The sequence below is a fragment of the Megascapheus bottae genome, chromosome 32 (assembly GCF_031878675.1).
Source record: "Megascapheus bottae isolate mThoBot1 chromosome 32, mThoBot2.hap1, whole genome shotgun sequence".
Taxonomy (NCBI): domain Eukaryota; kingdom Metazoa; phylum Chordata; class Mammalia; order Rodentia; family Geomyidae; genus Megascapheus; species Megascapheus bottae.
Window position 1 is genome coordinate 2,130,710 of NC_143540.1, and position 18,148 is coordinate 2,148,857.

Consider the following 18,148-nt stretch of genomic DNA (forward strand, 5'->3'; position numbering starts at 1 on the left):
GGCAAAGAGTCTACCACAAAATAAGTGAAGTAAATGCATACAACACAAGTAAACTTGATGCTGGACTAACTCCAAACACACTCCACCAGAAATCACTACGGGGCTAAATAACACCCGGAAAGGGGAGGATTGTAGCAGGCGCACTGCAGCTTCACACAGGCATCCGAAACTAGTCCAAAATAGGAAACTTACTGTTTTAGTTCTTCTTTAAAGAGCTCCAGATTGCTTTTTTTCTTTTCTTTCTCTCCTTTCTTTAATGGCTACAAAGAACACAAGTTGTTCAAAGAAGAGAAGATTAAATGAGCTGTGGTTCAATTATGATAACTTTAAAATCACTTTTACTGTAGCCCCAGCATATTTTTAATTATTGCAATTAAAATGAACATCTATTATCATTAAACTTCCATTTTCTCCCTGTTCCCTCAAAATAACAACTAAGCAATTAAATGTTAAAACAAGGAACTAAAACAACTGGCAGTCTTAGATAACAGAGAAGCCATTAACCTCCCCCATGCTGCCATGCACAGACCTGACCTGGGGGAGGGGAGGAGATTACATAAGTCAGAGTAACTGAACCGTCAAGGAAAGGACTCATACCACGACCAACTATCAAAAATATGCACCAAAAGGGGACATGAAGTACAAAACCAAGAGTCACGTCATTAGAATCTCCCTTTTAAAACTCTTCCGAGGCTGCTTTGGAAGTTTGTCTTTCACCCTGGGGAAAGGAAAATCCTGCCAGCAAGTAGTGCCGGGACCAGTGGCCTGAGGAAGAATGGAGGTGAACCCTGCTCCATGTTACGTACAAAATGAATCCAAAACCAGTCCTAAATGAGCAGCTAAAAGCATGAAATTCTTAAGAGAAAACCGCAGGATCAAATGCACAAAGGCACAATGGACTCTTAGACATGATGCTAGAAGCACCACTGGCAACATTTTAATTAGAACTGAAGACTTCTGTGCTGCCTGCGTAGCATCCACAGTGAACAGAAACCAAGAGGAAGAAAACACAACCACAACCATGAGAAAATCCCAGCAAGGTAATCATCAGATGATGATCGAGTATTATAACGTGCTTAGCCATAAAGCAAACTGAAACACCACCTCAGTCAAAATGGCTGTTATCAATAAAACAGTAACAAACGCAGGCAGAGATAGATGCAGGGAAGGCGGTCCCCACTGTTAGAGGGGATTTGTACCAACTTCTGCTGACATCAGTACGGAGGCTCCTAGAGAAACTGAAGATGGAGACCACGCGTGGAACTGAACACACACTTCAGGAAACCACACTCACAGCCAGCGCAGCGCCACCACGGGAGCCCAGCTCTGGAGGCAGCCTGGGTGCCCAGCCACCAATGGGTGGATCAGGAAAATGTGAGACGCGCTCGCGCACGCATGCAGGCACAGGCACAGGCACAGGCACAGGCAAACACACACACACACACACACACACACACACACACACACACACACACACAAGCTGCAAAGAATCAAAGTATGTATGTCCTTTTCAAGAAAATGGACGACCATGACGTTGCACAAAATAAACCAAGGCCAAATGCAAAACCCCACATTTCTGGCTCATTTGTAGGAATAACTACGTGGGCATAAAAGGGGGGTTGCTAATCAACAGGAGAGGAGGTCGAGGGTAAGAGGGTTAGGTGTATGTTTTCATGCGTGTTGCCGTAGCTAGATGAAGACCTACACTAACGCTGTATGGAAAGGGGCGTATCGGATCAAGGACCCTCTGAGCACCTATGGAGACAGCATACAACCCTTTGGAATTAGTTTGCTGAGGGAGGGAGGCCTGCCTACACAGAGTCATTTTTATTCACCAAACCTCATCATGGAAGAGGACCGCTATCTACGCATTTACTATACTCCATAAAAACCCACCGACAGGAACGGAAGAGAATACTGACAACGTAGTATTACTTCTAATCCTCATTTCCAAAAAATCCTGGAAGCATACACCACGTGTTGCTAGAGATTACTTTAGAATCAAGATACAGGACTTTGAACTGCACTCTAGATTACCTGAGTATAGTACCCTCACATGCTCGTGCCTTACGCCCTCCCCACTGCACACATTATTGAGGTAGAAAGCTTCAGTACTCAACTCACACCCCAAAACACCTAAGGACAAAATGACCCAGCTTCTGCTTCCAGTGGCAGTAGTCACTAAGCATCATCGACAGGACTCAAGGTTAACTCACAGGTTTCTTTGTTTCAATCACAAGAAGAGATGGTGGTCTTTCATTGGACGACTGATTTGGAGGGTTTTTTTGATCTGCAAACCTTGATGATGGCTTATAGATTTTTCCTCTTTTTTCATCTGTTTCATGTTCTTCTGAAAGCCAAAATACTAGGTTACAAAACTAATATATATATATAAATATTTTTTTTTTCTTTTTCCCCGTCCTGGGGCTTGAACTCAGGGACTGGGCACTGCCCCTGAACCTCTTTTGTTCAAAGCTGGCCCTCTACCAATTGAGCCACAGAGCCATTTCCAGGTTGGGTGTTTGGGGGTGTGTGTTTGTGCGTGTGTGCGTGTGTGTGTGTGTGTGTGTTCGCACGTGCGCAGTGCTGAGGAGTTGAGCCATTTCCAGGTTGGGTGTTTGGGTGTGTGTGTGTGTGTGTGTGCGTGCGTGTGTGTGTTTGCACATGCGCAGTACTGAGGAGTTGAACCCAGGGCTCTATGCATGCTAGGCAAGCATTCTACCACTAAGCCACATTCCCAGTCCCCCACTAAACTAATGTGACATCTTATTTCCTTTACACTTTCACTTCTACTGTGAATAGGCTTTGGCATTGAGATACATCACTACTGACTAATTAAAATTAAACTTAAGGATGACACTGTCCAAAAAGAATTGACTCATACCTGACTTATGAAATGGTCACCACTTTCCACAACACCTTTTAAACACTAACACCTCACCCACAAAAATACTAATGCAATCACTCTATACGTAGGCAAAACTGAAGTAGTGAAACGTGGAAGACATTCGTTATTATGATTTAAATTGTCTCTTCATTAATCACTTGGCTCGTGCATGCTGTCGTCACTGCAACCACTAGAGGGTGCTACTGGACAACCGTCTTCTTCCGTGGTGCCCTAAGGACCAGGGGGTGTGGGCACTTACCTTTGGCATCTTCCACAGTAACCACCTGCAGGCCTGTAAAGACCAGGGTGTGCGCTCACCTTTGGCTGCATTGACAACTCCTCCACGAACAAACGTCTTTACTTTGTTACCATCGCTTCCTTCAAAAGCAGCAAGGAACTCCTCATAAATCTCAGCCGCTGCCTTTTCATCCTCCTGAACACGTAACCAAACACCAAGACAGGAATAGGCAGGTGAGGAGGGCATGAGGGGCACCCAAGCTGTCCCATCCATTCAGGAACTGCCCAGGGCCAGTGGCCAGGGATGTGGGTCAAGTGGCAGAGTGCTAACTCAACACGTGTGAGCCCTGGAGGACTCAGAAAACTGGGGAGACAGGGCTCCCAGTCTGTCACCCTCACCACTCAGGAAGAGCAAGGCTCCCAACCAGCCTCGCCAAACGTTTCTCAAGTCCTCAACTCCAGAGTGAGAGCTGGGCGTGGCGGTACACAGAAAGCATAGAGGGTCACGGTTCAGGCCCGTGCCCGTCTGTGGGCACAAGTGGACCTGCACCCCGCTGCCGACAAGGCTGAATCTGCAGGGTCACAGCTAGAAGCCTGCAGAGAGGTCTTTCTGATTCCATTTTCAAAATAAAAAGCAGAAGACTTCCAGGGGGCCACTCAAGTACCAGAGAAGCAAGATAGATCCCAGTACCAGATCCCAACCCCCCCTCCCAAAAAAAAAACAACCTTTGGTTCACTTTCTAGAACATTTCATTTCCAACAATTCAAAATAATTTTAAACATTACCTTTTTCTTTAATTCTTCTTGTTCTTTCTTACTTAAAGTTCGCTTAGCTGTGCTCATTTTCCCGATACTGAATGCTTTCAGTTTGTTTTCTAGCAGAGGCTACAGAAAGAAGGAAAAGGCTTGTTTTTACACACACATACTTAATGTTGTCTATAAACTGGATGCCTATCTTAACTATATGTGGTACTGAGGAATGGAGTCCAGGGCTTCATGCATGCTAGGCAAGCACTCTACCACTAGGCTAGGCTCCCCGCCCAAAAGCAAGTCTTTTTTAAAGGTCTGGTTGTAAAGAAAAGCTGGTGTTGTCCAGTGCCTATGAGTTTCATCTAGCTCCAGGTCAGTAACAGCCACAAGCCATATGCCAAGTATGGCAGGAAGAGACCTATGGATGCTTCTCGGCAACGGCAACAGTAGGAGAAGGCAGATCCTCAATAGAGACACAAAGGCTCGTTTCCACAGCCAAGGTCACCTACCATCTCTAACAGCCTGGGTCTCCTGCCACGCAGGCATAGGGGAAAGTGTAAGAAATCACCTCTGGGTATAACACAGAAACCAACTTCCTGTTCAGACTTGGGCCCCATGCCATGCCCTAGATACTTCCTGTAGATACATGGAAATGACTCCTAACCCTAAAACACTCAAGCGCTGCAGACATGGACCATGCAACCCATAGAAAAAAACGGGTTTCAGCCAAGTTTTCATCTATGCAACCTCAAGGAAACTGCCTTCTGAAACATGGTGTTAGCAGCTTTCAGACAGTTTATTAACTATACTCTTTTAATTCATAAACTTAAAGGGAGGACTGTTTACCAAATGCACCCTAAAATACTGACATCTGCAAAGATTTCTCCCTCCCTATTGTACTAAAATGAGGAGTTAATAAGACATAAGGATGGCATTACCAATCCCAGGGCCTTAATACCAACTATTTGACATTTACATTAAAAATATTCTGAGCTGGCAGTGATTGTATATAGAGATTCCCTTCTTGAATACTTGTTTGTTAAATACATCATTTGAAATATGATGTAAAAATCAATGTTAATAAATTCTTTAATAAAAAAAATATTTTGAGCTTGGTCTGGGATTGTAGTTTAGTGGTAGAATGCTTCTCTACATGAATTCCTGGGTTCAATTCAGTTCCTCAGCACCACATGAACCAAAAAAAAAAGTCACTAATAAATCATTGAAAAAAAAAAGTTTTGAATTAAAAAATAAGTTTTAGGGCTGGGAGTTTGGCCTAGTGATAGAGTGCTTGCCTAGCATGCACAAAGGGTTCAATTTCCTCAGTACCACATATATAGAAAAAAGCCAGAAGTGGTGCTGTGGCTCAACTGGTAGAACTCTAGCCTTGAGGAAAAAGCCCAAGGACAGTGCTTAGGCCTGAGTTCCAGGCCCAGGACTGGCACAAAAAAAAAAAAAAAAAAAAAAAGCCTCAGGTCCTGAGCTCAAGCCCAGGACTGACCAAAAAAAAAAAAGCTTAAAGATTCTGCCATTATTATTCAATGTTTCTGAAGTCAGAAAAACATAGCTGTACCAAAAACAGTATGCGCATGTTCAACAACTAGATTTAGATAATTAAAAAAGAAGGAGCTAAGGAAATTAGGGCAGATTTTTTTAAATCATTTTTGTTCAAAGAATAAGTATGAGACATTGAAACAGGAGTTTTTGCTGAGAAATATCAATAAAAAAGTAAACCTGTTTATCTCTGGTTAATAGCTACGGGTGGCTGTCTTCTTTACTGTGTTCTCCAAATTTACTCTCAATGAGAGAATGTACTTAAAATAGATTTAAAAACAAAACACAGCCAGCCCAGGACAGCAGGCTTGTGGCCTGGGCTGGGGGTGGGGGAGCGGGGAGCGGGGAGCGAGCTGAGCCCCGTCTGCAGCGTCTGGATAGGCCCTGGGTGCACTGCACATTCACAATGCTCCTCCTCCTCCTCCTCCTCCTCTGTCTGCACAATACCCACTCTGGAGAGGTTCTGATGAGGAGAATCACAAAGGCTTTCCCGGGCACTTTCATTCCTGTAGTTATGTTTTCTTGGGCTCTTGGGTCGTGTCCGACTTGGCACATCACTGTCGGAGGGTCCAGACGCGTCCATCTTTACAAAAGATTAAATATATATCAAGAGTACTGAAAACTAGAAGTGATCAAAGCGTGTAGTAAATACTGACAAATCTTATTACACACTATCAAAACTGTACTCCTCGATGATCCACACTGCTTTCATTAACCAAGTTCATAGGAACGTGAACATTTCTGGTAATTCTAACTTGCAGCTGAAAGCTCAAAAGGCAGATTATAGCTATAGTTATTGTTGAAATCATGGGTTCTTTCATTTATTTCCAAGAAAACATCTCCCAAATAAATACTTTGCTCTGATTCACCAGTTGTTCTTCAAGAACGGATTTCACGAGGGGCCACAAGTTTGGCCTAGTGGTACAGTGCTTGCCTAGTATGCACAAAGACCTGGGGGTTCATTCCTTGGCTCCACATACATAGAAGAAAGCCAGAAGTGGTAGAGCTCTAGCTTTGAGAAAGCCCAAGGACAGTGCTCAGGCCCTGAGTTCAAGCCCCAGGACTGGCAAAAAAGAAAAAAATATATATATTCTATGAAAAGCACCTTGTTTTTCTTTTTCAATTCGAGCCATCACGATGCAGACTTTGATAATCAGTAGTTTCTATGTATCCTGTGTCGTTACAGGACAGCTGTGTTTTAATACTATTTCTACATGACTCCAACGCAAGTATGCTGGAGAGAAAGTAGCCTGCTTTTACTGTGCATGAAGGGAAGAATGCTATGACTACCAGAACTCATGCAAGCTTCGCTTCCTTGGCTCACCTCAATGCCACTGCTCCTCAACTGCTCTTGAACCGTCAGCGAAAGGGCCCACACAGTGAGAGGGGTAAACAATGCCTTCTTTCTGAATCCACACTCCCTCCCACAAGGGGTCTGGGACTATCCTCTGAGCCTCGCTGCCACAGCATATGAGGAGCATTTATTAGTCTTCAAATGTCAAAAGGCGGTCAACAAAATACATATGCACCAAAGAGCAACAGCCTAATAAATGCTTCTCTCTAGTTTGGAGCGCGTGATGCCAGAGAAACAGCAGATTAAGGAGAGTTATAGCAGCTGACTTGCAGAGATTTCCATGGATATAAAAATGCAGTAAGAAGCCAGGCGCAGGGCTCAACCCTATAATCCTAGCTACACAGGAGGCTGAGATCTGAAGATCAAGGTTCAAAGCCAGCCCGGGCACTAAAGACTGTGACTCTTATCTCCAATTATCCACTAAAAAACTGGAATCGGGACATGGCTCAAGGGTAGGGTGGTAACCTTAAGCTGGAAAGCTCAGGGACAACACCCAGGCCCAGGGCTAGGGTGGTAGCCTTGAACTGAAGAGCGCAGAGATAACACCCAGGCCCAGAGTTCAAATCTCAAGACCCATTAAAAAAAAGCACAATGAGAATTTGAAACGAGCACTGCCTAGCTGGGCACCGGGGGCTCATGCCTTGTGTCATCTAGCTACTCCCAAGGCTGAGAGCTGAGGATCACAGCCCAAGCCAGACCAGGCACTAAAGTCTGTGAGCCTCTTATCTCCAATTAACCACCAGAACACCAGAAAGGATACTGTGACTCAAGTGGTGGAGAGGTGCCTTGAGCTGAAGAGCTCAGAAACAATGCCTAGGCTCAGAGTTCAAGCCCCGTGACTGCCACAAAAATAAACAAACGAGATGAAATAAATGAAATGAAATAACAAATCTGAGGTTTCTTCCATAGTGTGAGAGCTCAGCAATACATATGAGAACAGAAAAAGGGGAGGGTAAATGGAAAGTGTGCATCAGTGGAACTGCGTGATACTTACATGTGCATCTGAAGACCCGGAGGAATGGACATCAGATGACCTTGTCTGCAAAGGTTAGAAGTAACCGTTACTATGTGTCAATTTTAGGCTATGCAAATGTCATCTTCTCTAACTTGGCAATTTTTCTCAGCTAATACACTGAACAAACATGTTTCAAGACAATTCTTTTTTTTTTTTTTACCAGTCCCAGGCTTGAGCTCAGGGCCTGAGCACTGTCCTTGGGTTTTCTCAAGGCTAGAGCTCTACCACTTGAGCCTCAGCACCAATTCTGGCTTTTTTCTATGTATGTGGTACCAAGGAATTGAACCTGGGTCTTAGTGCATGCTAGGCAAGCACTCTACCACTAGGCCAAACTCCCAGCCCCTCAAGACAATTCTTTAAAACTCAGAATGTCCATCCCCAAAATTACATGCTATGAATGTCCACGAAATGTGTGTGAGACACAGCTACTCTTTTCTGTGCCTGAGGCTCTGGCGTGGCTTTGTCACTCGAGGCTGGTGCTCTACCGTGTGAGGCAGACCTCAGTTTCTTTCTTTTTGGTGATTAAATTAGAGGTAAGAAGCTCTCAGACTTTTCTGCCACAGTTGGCCTCCAACCTGGACCCTCAGATCTCACTAACCAGCACGCAGCCAGAACCACCTTTCTGTAGTGCAAGATCGACCCTGCCACCATGTTTACAGTCTCAGCATTTGTTCAATCTCAGGTCACAAGACAAACTACTGCCACAACACTGCTGGTACAGCAAAGAAATTTCCCTTCCTCTCTCCAACCACCCAGAGCCAGGCAGCCAGGTAGAGAAGCTGAGTCCCGCACAAGAAAATCCACCCGCTGCTCTTCCGCAGGACATGGCTCCGTGTTCCTGGGAAGGGGAGGGAAGGGCACAAGTTCTGCTGAGAGACAGCGGAAGACGAGGAGATGGCCAAACCTTCAATCCTATTTGACAAGACTCAAGACACCGACCTTGGAGATACTCAGCAGTGAGATTTGGGCTACAGTAGGGGGACCCTGTCTAAAAAGGAAAAAACCAGGGTCGGGAGCGTGGCCTGGTGGTACAGTGCTTGCCTAGCATGCATGAAGCCCTGGGTTCAATTCCTCAGTACCACATACATAGAAAAAGCTGGAAGAGGTGCTGTGGCTCTGGTGGTAGAGCGCTAACATTGAAGAAAAAACTCAAGGACAGTGCTCAGGCCCTGAGTTCAGGCCCCAGGACTGGAAAAACAAAACCCAAAACCCAAACCATCAGATGGGTTTAACCACGCCTGCTAGTAAATGAAGAAAGTCTGTAACCCTGTCCAGCAGCTTGAGATCCAGAGGTTTGGCGCTACCCTAGGCAGAACACCCAAGAGATTCCATCTTTAAAGTAAGCGGCAGGGGCCCAGGAGTGTGACTTCGTGGTGGAGTGAAATGCCTCTTGAGAAGACAAGTGCCTCCCAGTTCCAGATACCAACGAAGTGAATAAAACAGCGATATGTTAGGGAAGATTCGAGATGGGGGTGTCGCTGAAAGGAGAAACCCTGAGAAGGTTACGATGGTCTGTACAGTACTGCTCTATTACCCTGTCTCAACAGAAGGCTACAAATAATCATGTTCTCGTATCAACTCAATCTACTTCTCCAAGTGTTAGGCAAAATCTGTCCAGGACATAGTCAGAGGTTGACAATCTTTCCAAAAAGCCGACCCTAGCTACCAAGCAGATTGAGATCTGGAGGGGAGCAGATGGAAAGACAGCCTGGCAGACATGTTCACTAAAATCCATCACTGGTCTAAGCTGCAAGAAGCTGGACTGGAGGCACAGCTCAAGTGGTAGAACATCGCCAGCTAGTGAAGAAGAGAGGCCTGCTGAGACTTCTGAAGCACTCCTCTCCGTTCCCATCTCCTTTTGTTTTCAGTATATGCCCTGGGCACCAACTAAACCAAACTACTTCCCCATCTATTCCCCAGACGTGCATTCTCTTCACCTCATTCAGGTTTGTTGTTGTTGTTTTGCCAGTCCCGGTTTTTAAACTCAGGGCCTGAGCACTGTCCTTGGACACTTGTTGTTCAAGGCTGGCACTCTGCCACCTGGGCCACAGTGCCACCTCAGGCTTTATCTGAGTATGTGGTATGAAGGAATTGAACCCAAGGCTTCGTGCATGCTAGATGAGCACTCCACCACTAGGCTAGGCTCCTGGCTCCTCACTCAGGTATTTTATGGCCTCAACCAATCAATCCAAGCTCTTGAAACCACCCCCCCAACTGCCACTGACTCAAGTGTCACTTCTTCTGCAGCTGTGCCTTGCATTAAGGCTCTCTTCCACTCGAGAGCATGTGCCCCCAAAGTGGGCACTGTCTGAGAGCCCAACATTTTTTATCCCAATATCCAGCAAAGATTCGGCAAGTGACAGCCTCAATTAAACTGCTGACATGACCCATCTGAACACTAGCCTATCAAACAAAATCACAGGCTACAGTGTCAGCATTCTGTGCTATCCACCCACAAACCAATAACAGCTACCAAAGACAAACACTACTCCCCAAGCCAAACCAAGAGTCCACCTCAAGAAAAGAGCTTACCAGAACCAACCCTACATGTTCAAATGACATCCCAAAGACTACCAACACACGAAAGCCTCAGGTATGCTTTGAGTGGCCTGTAGCATATGGAAACCAATGAAGTACTTAAATTGTTTTGACCCTCCTTGCAAGCACACACAGCTAACACTACAATATCCTCAAATGGTACTGGAAAATGTACCCAGGTTTCAAAAATGTTATTTCAGGCGTTAATAACCAACCAAATGTTACTTCAAGACAGTGGTGGTGGCTTCCGCCTGTCACCTTAGCTACTTGGGAGGCTGAGGTCAGAGGAGCAGGGTTTGATGACAGCTGGAGCAGGAAAGTCCACGAGACTCTTACTTCCAATAAACCCCTCAGGAAATGTTGGAAGTGGTGCTAAGACTCAAGTGGGAGTGTTCTGGTCTTGAGCAAAAGAAGATCAGGGACAAAGCCCAAGCCCAGAGTTCAAGTCCCTCAACCACCAAAAAAAAAAAGTCAATCCATTCAGACCACTAAGGTAAGAATATCAAGTCATACACTGGCACCTTGACGCAGGCTTAGGTACTAACCAAGAAACTGAGAGCTCCTACTTTCACTTTATAGCTCAAACACACCTTCCGCAAAACCCTCACTACAACAGTATTTCATGGAATGCTCACAAACTAGGAGCTTGATTTTCCAGGATGGTATTTGTTTGGAGTTGTTCATATTGACATCTTCAGGTACTGGAAAAAAAATGCCCTGGAAGTTATAAATACTCAAGAACCACAAGCGTTGATGCTCTTTCTGCTAATCAGCAGAAGGCAGTAAAATCCAAACAGCTCCCAGGGCATTTCCGCCATGGACGCCCAAGTGAGCAGAGCCCACTGCTGTACATTTCTTGGGACAGGGGTGCTCGAGTCTGATACCGACCGCTTTTCAGACTCAGTGAGAAACCTGTTAGGAGCGTAACAGACAGCGTTCACTTGCAGGGGACAGCCACCACGGTCACCAGGAACATCACTCTAGAAGGAAGTCTGGACGCCACGCACTCGGCGAGTTCCCTTTAACCAGGGCCTCACTGAATGCTCTCAGAATCAGCAAAACGCTGCGCTCTGGAGTTAGCGGGCCGAATACAGCTCCACCCCAGAACCTGGCCTCCAGTCACAAGCGCAGCACCTCGGAACCCAACTCCTGCCCAGCTGGCAGAGGACTGGGCTTTAGGAAGGCGAGCTCGAGGGCTGGCCGCTGGAGGGCTGGCCGGGCGGCACGGGCGCGCCCAGCACGCAGGCCAGGCCAGGCCCGGCCCCAGGCAGGGGGGTCCGGCTAAGGGAGGGGCGCGGGCTGCGGCGCAGGGTCCAGGATGCAGGAAGCCGGGTCCGCTCACTCGGGGAAAGCCAGAGCGCTGGCCTCCAGAAACGGTGCCCAGGCCCCGAGTTCAAGTCCCGGGACCCCCAAAAGCAGGCCCCCGCGTCCTCCTGCCTGCCGGTCCCCCGGCCTGCACTCGCCGGCTCCGAGGGGCGCAGGACCCCCGCGCCGCGTCCTCCCCGGACCCCGGGACCCCCGCGCCGCGTCCTCCCCGGACCCCGGGACCCCCGCGCCGCGTCCTCCCCGTCCTCCCCGGACCCCGGGACCCCCGCGCCCCGTCCTCCCTGGACCCCGGGACCCCCGCGCCGCGTCCTCCCCGTCCTCCCCGGACCCCGGGATCCCCGCGCCCCGTCCTCTCCGGACCCCGGGACCCCCGCGCCCCGTCCTCCCCGTCCTCCCTGGACCCCCGCGCCCCGTCCTCCCCGTCCTCTCCGGACCCCCGCGCCCCGTCCTCCCCGTCCTCCCCGGACCCCCGCGCCCCGTCCTCCCCGGACCCCCGCGCCCCGTCCTCCCCGTCCTCCCTGGAGCCCCGCGCCCGGTCCTCCCCGTCCTCCCCGTACCCCCGCCCCCGCCCCAGCCCAGCCCCGAGCCCCACACGGCCGAGGCCCGGCAGGCCTCTCAGCCCGCGCGGCGCGGCACGGCGACGCCCGGCCGGGCCCAGGCCCAGGCCCTCGGGGAGACGGGCCGCGGCCCCGGTGGCGCGGCCGGGGCGTCGGCGGCGCCCCCCCCGCAGGCCCGGCGGCGGGCGCGGAGGCGCGGCGAGGTTACCTTCGAGCTGGCCTTCTGCGACCCGCCGGGCGTCTTGTCCGCCATCTTGCGCCTCGCTCCTCCTTCGCGGCGGCGGCAGCGCGGGCGAGCCGAGCGCCGAGAGCGCCGATCCAGCGGCGGAGCCCGGCGAGCGCCCGCCAGGCCCGGCGAGGCGCGTTGAGTCGAAGGCCGAGCGCGCGGATGAGGGCCGCGCCGCGCGCCGCGTGACTTCCGGCGGCGCCGCGTCTCCGGCCCGCCCCCGGCCGGCAACTTCCGTCTTCCGGCGCGCGGGGCGCCGGGCCTCCGCTCTGCGGGCCGCGCGAGGGAACGCGCATGCGCGCGTGTGGGAGCGCGTGTGCGCACGCGCGCGGGCGGCCCGGCCCTGACCTCCACGCCGGGTACCTGCTTCCCGGCCTTGTCCCCTTGGTTCCAGCGCGGGCGTGCGGCGGCTCCACGTCCTGTCCAGAGAGACAAGAGCTGGGGACACGAGATGGAGGCACAGGACCAGGGTGGCCTCTCCAGGCTCCACGTCCTGTCCAGAGAGACAAGAGCTGGGGACAGAGATGGAGGCTCAGGGCCAGGGTGGCCTCTCCAGGCCTCCACGTCCTGTCCAGAAGGACAAGAGCTGGGGACAGAGATGGAGGCACGGGACCAGGGTGGCCTCTCCAGGCTCCACGTCCTGTCCAGAAGGACAAGAGCTGGGGACAGAGATGGAGGCACGGGACCAGGGTGGCCTCTCCAGGCTCCACGTCCTGTCCAGAAGGACAAGAGCTGGGGACAGAGATGGAGGCACGGGACCAGGGTGGCCTCTCCAGGCTCCACATCCTGTCCAGAAGGACAAGAGCTGGGGACAGAGATGGAGGCACGGGACCAGGGTGGCCTCTCCAGGCCTCCACATCCTGTCCAGAAGGACAAGAGCTGGGGACAGAGATGAAGGCTCAGGACCAGGGTGGCCTCTCCAGGCTCCACGTCCTGTCCAGAAGGCCAAGAGCTGGGGACAGAGATGAAGGCTCAGGGCCAGGGTGGCCTCTCCAGGCTCCACGTCCTGTCCAGAAGGCCAAGAGCTGGGGACAGAGATGAAGGCTCAGGACCAGGGTGGCCTCTCCAGGCTCCACGTCCTGTCCAGAAGAACAAGAGCTGGGGACAGAGATGGAGGCACGGGACCAGGGTGGCCTCTCCAGGCTCCACGTCCTGTCCAGAAGGACAAGAGCTGGGGACAGAGATGAAGGCTCAGGGCCAGGGTGGCCTCTCCAGGCTCCACGTCCTGTCCAGAAGGACAAGAGCTGGGGACAGAGATGGAGGCACGGGACCAGGGTGGCCTCTCCAGGCTCCACGTCCTGTCCAGAAGGACAAGAGCTGGGGACAGAGATGAAGGCTCAGGGCCAGGGTGGCCTCTCCAGGCTCCACGTCCTGTCCAGAAGGACAAGAGCTGGGGACAGAGATGGAGGCACGGGACCAGGGTGGCCTCTCCAGGCTCCACGTCCTGTCCAGAAGGACAAGAGCTGGGGACAGAGATGGAGGCACGGGACCAGGGTGGCCTCTCCAGGCTCCACGTCCTGTCCAGAGAGACAAGAGCTGGGGACACGAGATGGAGGCACAGGACCAGGGTGGCCTCTCCAGGCTCCACGTCCTGTCCAGAGAGACAAGAGCTGGGGACAGAGATGGAGGCTCAGGGCCAGGGTGGCCTCTCCAGGCCTCCACGTCCTGTCCAGAAGGACAAGAGCTGGGGACAGAGATGGAGGCACGGGACCAGGGTGGCCTCTCCAGGCTCCACGTCCTGTCCAGAAGGACAAGAGCTGGGGACAGAGATGGAGGCACGGGACCAGGGTGGCCTCTCCAGGCTCCACATCCTGTCCAGAAGGACAAGAGCTGGGGACAGAGATGGAGGCACGGGACCAGGGTGGCCTCTCCAGGCCTCCACATCCTGTCCAGAAGGACAAGAGCTGGGGACAGAGATGAAGGCTCAGGACCAGGGTGGCCTCTCCAGGCTCCACGTCCTGTCCAGAAGGCCAAGAGCTGGGGACAGAGATGAAGGCTCAGGGCCAGGGTGGCCTCTCCAGGCTCCACGTCCTGTCCAGAAGGCCAAGAGCTGGGGACAGAGATGAAGGCTCAGGACCAGGGTGGCCTCTCCAGGCTCCACGTCCTGTCCAGAAGAACAAGAGCTGGGGACAGAGATGGAGGCACGGGACCAGGGTGGCCTCTCCAGGCTCCACGTCCTGTCCAGAAGGACAAGAGCTGGGGACAGAGATGAAGGCTCAGGGCCAGGGTGGCCTCTCCAGGCTCCACGTCCTGTCCAGAAGGACAAGAGCTGGGGACAGAGATGGAGGCACGGGACCAGGGTGGCCTCTCCAGGCTCCACGTCCTGTCCAGAAGGACAAGAGCTGGGGACAGAGATGGAGGCACGGGACCAGGGTGGCCTCTCCAGGCCTCCGCCACTGGACACACTGCTGGTAACTCCAGGAAGCGGTGTGCAAGTATCCTACTTGCTTGGCTGGAGGGGAAGACAGCAGGCAGAGAGCCTGGAAACTCCTCAAGTATCTCCGGGGCTGGCAGTGTGGCCGGTGGAAGAGCGCTCACCTAGCACGCACGAGGCCCTGGGTTCCATTCCTCGGTACCACATACCCAGAAAATGCCAGAAGTGGTGCTGTGGCCCAAGGGGTAGAGCTCTAGCCTTGAAGCCCAAGGACAGTGCTCAGGCCCTGAGCTCAAGCCCAGGACTCTCCCCCTCCCTCCAAAAGGGTCCATACCTGACCCATTTTCATTGTTGTCCTCACTGGAGTAGGCCTGCCTTTGTCCACATGTCCCTCTCCACCCTGGGCCAGCCCTTCAGCTGGGGAAGGTGAGGTCTGGAGACCACACCCCAATTCTCCAAAGACTTGGAGATCTCTATCCATCTTGGCTTTGGAAGCCTGGATGATGAAGCCAACTAACTATATTGGTCATTTTCTTCTTAGAGTCTGACCTTGAAAAGAGCTCATGGGCAAGCGGGCTGGTGGCTCACGTCTATAATCCTAGCTACTCAGGAGGCTGGGATCTGAGGATCTTGGTTCAAGACCAGTGTGGGCAGGAAAGTCCATGTGACTCCACTAGCCAGGGGACAGAAGTACAGCTCAAGTGCCAGCTTTGAATGAAAAAGCCAAGAGAGAGGCCCTGAATTCAAGCCGAACTAACAGTGGAAAGACAAAAAGATGCGATGGCATATTTATGTTTCACATATATTTATATATTGTGTATATATATATATTAACTTGAAGTTTGCAACTGGATTTTAAAGTAAAGTTCTTGGTCAGGCTGGGTTTCAATAGTTTCTTTTGCCACTAGGGGGCCTATTACGTCTGGGTGATTCCCTCACCCCTTCCCCCCCTTAATTCCATGTCAACAGCATCCCTGGTGTTTTTTTATTTGTTTTTTGGCATGGAAATAACTCTTTGTGGTAGGGCTTGGGCTGAGCTCGGGCCTCACCTTTGGAGGACTCTGCCACCGGAGCCACACCCTCCAGCCTTTTCTTTCCTTTTTTTTCCCCTTCAGTTGTATTTTATTGTCTGGGTGATGTAACATTCATCAGGCCCATTACTTCTCGAACACTGTTAACCCTCTTCTCGCGTTTTTCTCCCCGTTTCCCCACCTCCACCACCACCTCCCCCCAGTTTTTTTATCTTATTTTTCCGGTAGTGAAGCGTTTGTGCCCTGGGCTAACCTAGACCACTGTCCTCTTACGAATCTTTCCTAGGGAGCTGGGATGGTGGACAGACGTGAAGCACCGCGCTGGGCGTTCGCTGAAGTGGTGTCCTCTTTCTGATCATCTGGCCCCACCCCAATGGCCCCCGCCTGGGTAGCTGGGGTGACAGGGAGTGAGCCCCCAGTGCCCGGTTGATGGCCTGGACGGCCATCAAACCCCAGTCCTCACATCTCCACCTCCTGAATTCCTGGACTACAAGCATGTGCCACTGAAACCAGCCTTGAGATCATTTTGGAAAGCACTCAGTACTAGTTTATAAAAATTTTTAGAATTTTTATAAGTGGGGAAAATACAAAGATTTTCTTCCCATGCCGTCGGCCTCATCTGTCCCCACTCGTCTTTCCAGGCCACAGCCAGCATTTGCCTGTCATTTGGGGAACCTGCTTTGAAGACATACAATTTAGTTACCTAAACACCTTGTGCTTTGTTCTCTTCCCAACATTATCTGTTTTAAAAAAATAATAAAACCTGCCATCCCTCCTTTATTATGAAGGAATTTGCAATAGACTAGAAAGAGTAGCTGGAGGAATTAATCAGACTAATGGATATCAAATTATCATGGCTAAGCCTATTGTAGACCACAGCTCCACGGGGACGTTGATACATGTGATTGCTTTTGCTAGAACCTGCATTACTCCTGCAGTGGCTTTGTGTGCTGATAGCAGGATAGGCCGCTCCACGATTTTTAATGAGCTTACCCCACTGACTCACAGAAAAAGCAAACATGATTTCATAAACATGTGCGTGGGAGGAGAACTCACAGAGCTTTTTTGGTTGGGGACCGAGTGTGGGGTCAGTCAGTGACCTTGGACCTGCACAATTGAGTACACAGGAAGTAAGCTGTTATCATGATTTGGGGCTGTGTCAATCTCTTTTCACTGAACCTATTTGAGACTTGATCGGCTGTTTTGTACGAATGCACCCCGGCAGCGTCCTGGTTTTAAGAAAGGTACTTAAGGTTGGAACTTGAAATAAGCAGCCCTACAGTCTTAAGCTCACGGCCTGAGGCTGGAGTCCTCCCGACCCCATCTTCTTCTTGTCTTCTTCTTTTCCCAGTCTTCACCCCCAAGGTCAGGAATCCCAGTTGGCTGCCGGCTGGCTCTGGCATGTTTTCATTTCCCCCAGGCTCCCAGAACAGACCGGGGACAGGTACTGTCCATAGACTTGCCTTTCCTTGCAGGCTTTGCCCTCTAGAGCTTCAAAAGTGTTTTACCTCTCACAACAGCTTACTCTGGATGGAATTGTGTCCCACCCCAAACAGACACAGCAAAGCCCCCATCCACGTAACGTGGTTGAACTTGGAGAGGAGCCCTTGGAGGAGGTGGTAAAGGTTAATGAAGTCAAGTTATGCGGGTGAGTCCCCGAGGCCGGGCACAGCTGATCCAGTGGTAGAAGAGGAGGAAGGGGACATTTCCCAGCTCCCAGCCTCCAGGAGGCCCCCCGGGAGCCCCCCCGGGCGCTCCCCTCTCCAGTAGGACCCGTCTTCTAGCCTGCTCTGAGAGGCTGGGGGAGTAGTGTCTCCACGCAGGAAAGTTTGCGAGACTCCCATTTCCAGTGAAGTATAAGAAGTCATAGAGTCAGAAGCAAACAACAACAACAACAAAGACCTGGAAGTGGAGGTGTGACTCCGAACTAGCATTGAACAACAAAACCCTCAGGGACGGTGTCCAGGCCCTGAGTTCGAGCCCCAGGACCTTCGGGGGAGGGGGGGAAGGAGAAGGAGAGGAGGAGGAAGAGAATCAATCCCTCCTAAGACTGAGGGATTTTTTTTCATATATTTTTATTGTAATTAATAGAAGGGTTACATTATATTCGCCAGATAGGTGCATTAATTGACATACATTGATACCCTTTCTCATGTCCTGGTCCAAGACTGGGGGATTCTAAGTACAGCTCTGACCTTTGGAAGCCTGGAGTACTGGAAGGACTGCCAAGCTGTTGACTAGGTGCAGATGGCTCTATCTCAAGGAAAGCCACCAATAGGCACCAAGGACCTGGCTAATC

General features: G+C 51.0%; 1 protein-coding gene across 5 annotated transcripts in view; it reads right to left on the reverse strand.

The window, feature by feature from the left end:
• U2surp (U2 snRNP associated SURP domain containing) overlaps positions 1-12,518 on the reverse strand; it is a 37,805-nt gene extending 25,287 nt beyond the window's left edge. For 4 of the 5 annotated variants that reach the window (XM_090323349.1, XM_090323348.1, XM_090323347.1 and 1 more), the window contains exons 1-7: positions 12,427-12,518; positions 7,777-7,821; positions 5,880-6,011; positions 3,911-4,009; positions 3,206-3,320; positions 2,217-2,347; positions 193-260 (exon numbers count right to left, since the gene is read on the reverse strand). In XM_090323349.1, coding sequence (XP_090179475.1) covers positions 193-260; positions 2,217-2,347; positions 3,206-3,320; positions 3,911-4,009; positions 5,880-6,011; positions 7,777-7,821; positions 12,427-12,471 — 635 coding nt within the window. In that variant the 5' untranslated portion in view covers positions 12,472-12,518. The remainder of the gene's footprint in view (positions 1-192; positions 261-2,216; positions 2,348-3,205; positions 3,321-3,910; positions 4,010-5,879; positions 6,012-7,776; positions 7,822-12,426) is intronic. The other variant, XM_090323350.1, reaches the window with a different exon arrangement.
• Positions 12,519-18,148: the final 5,630 nt, after the last annotated feature.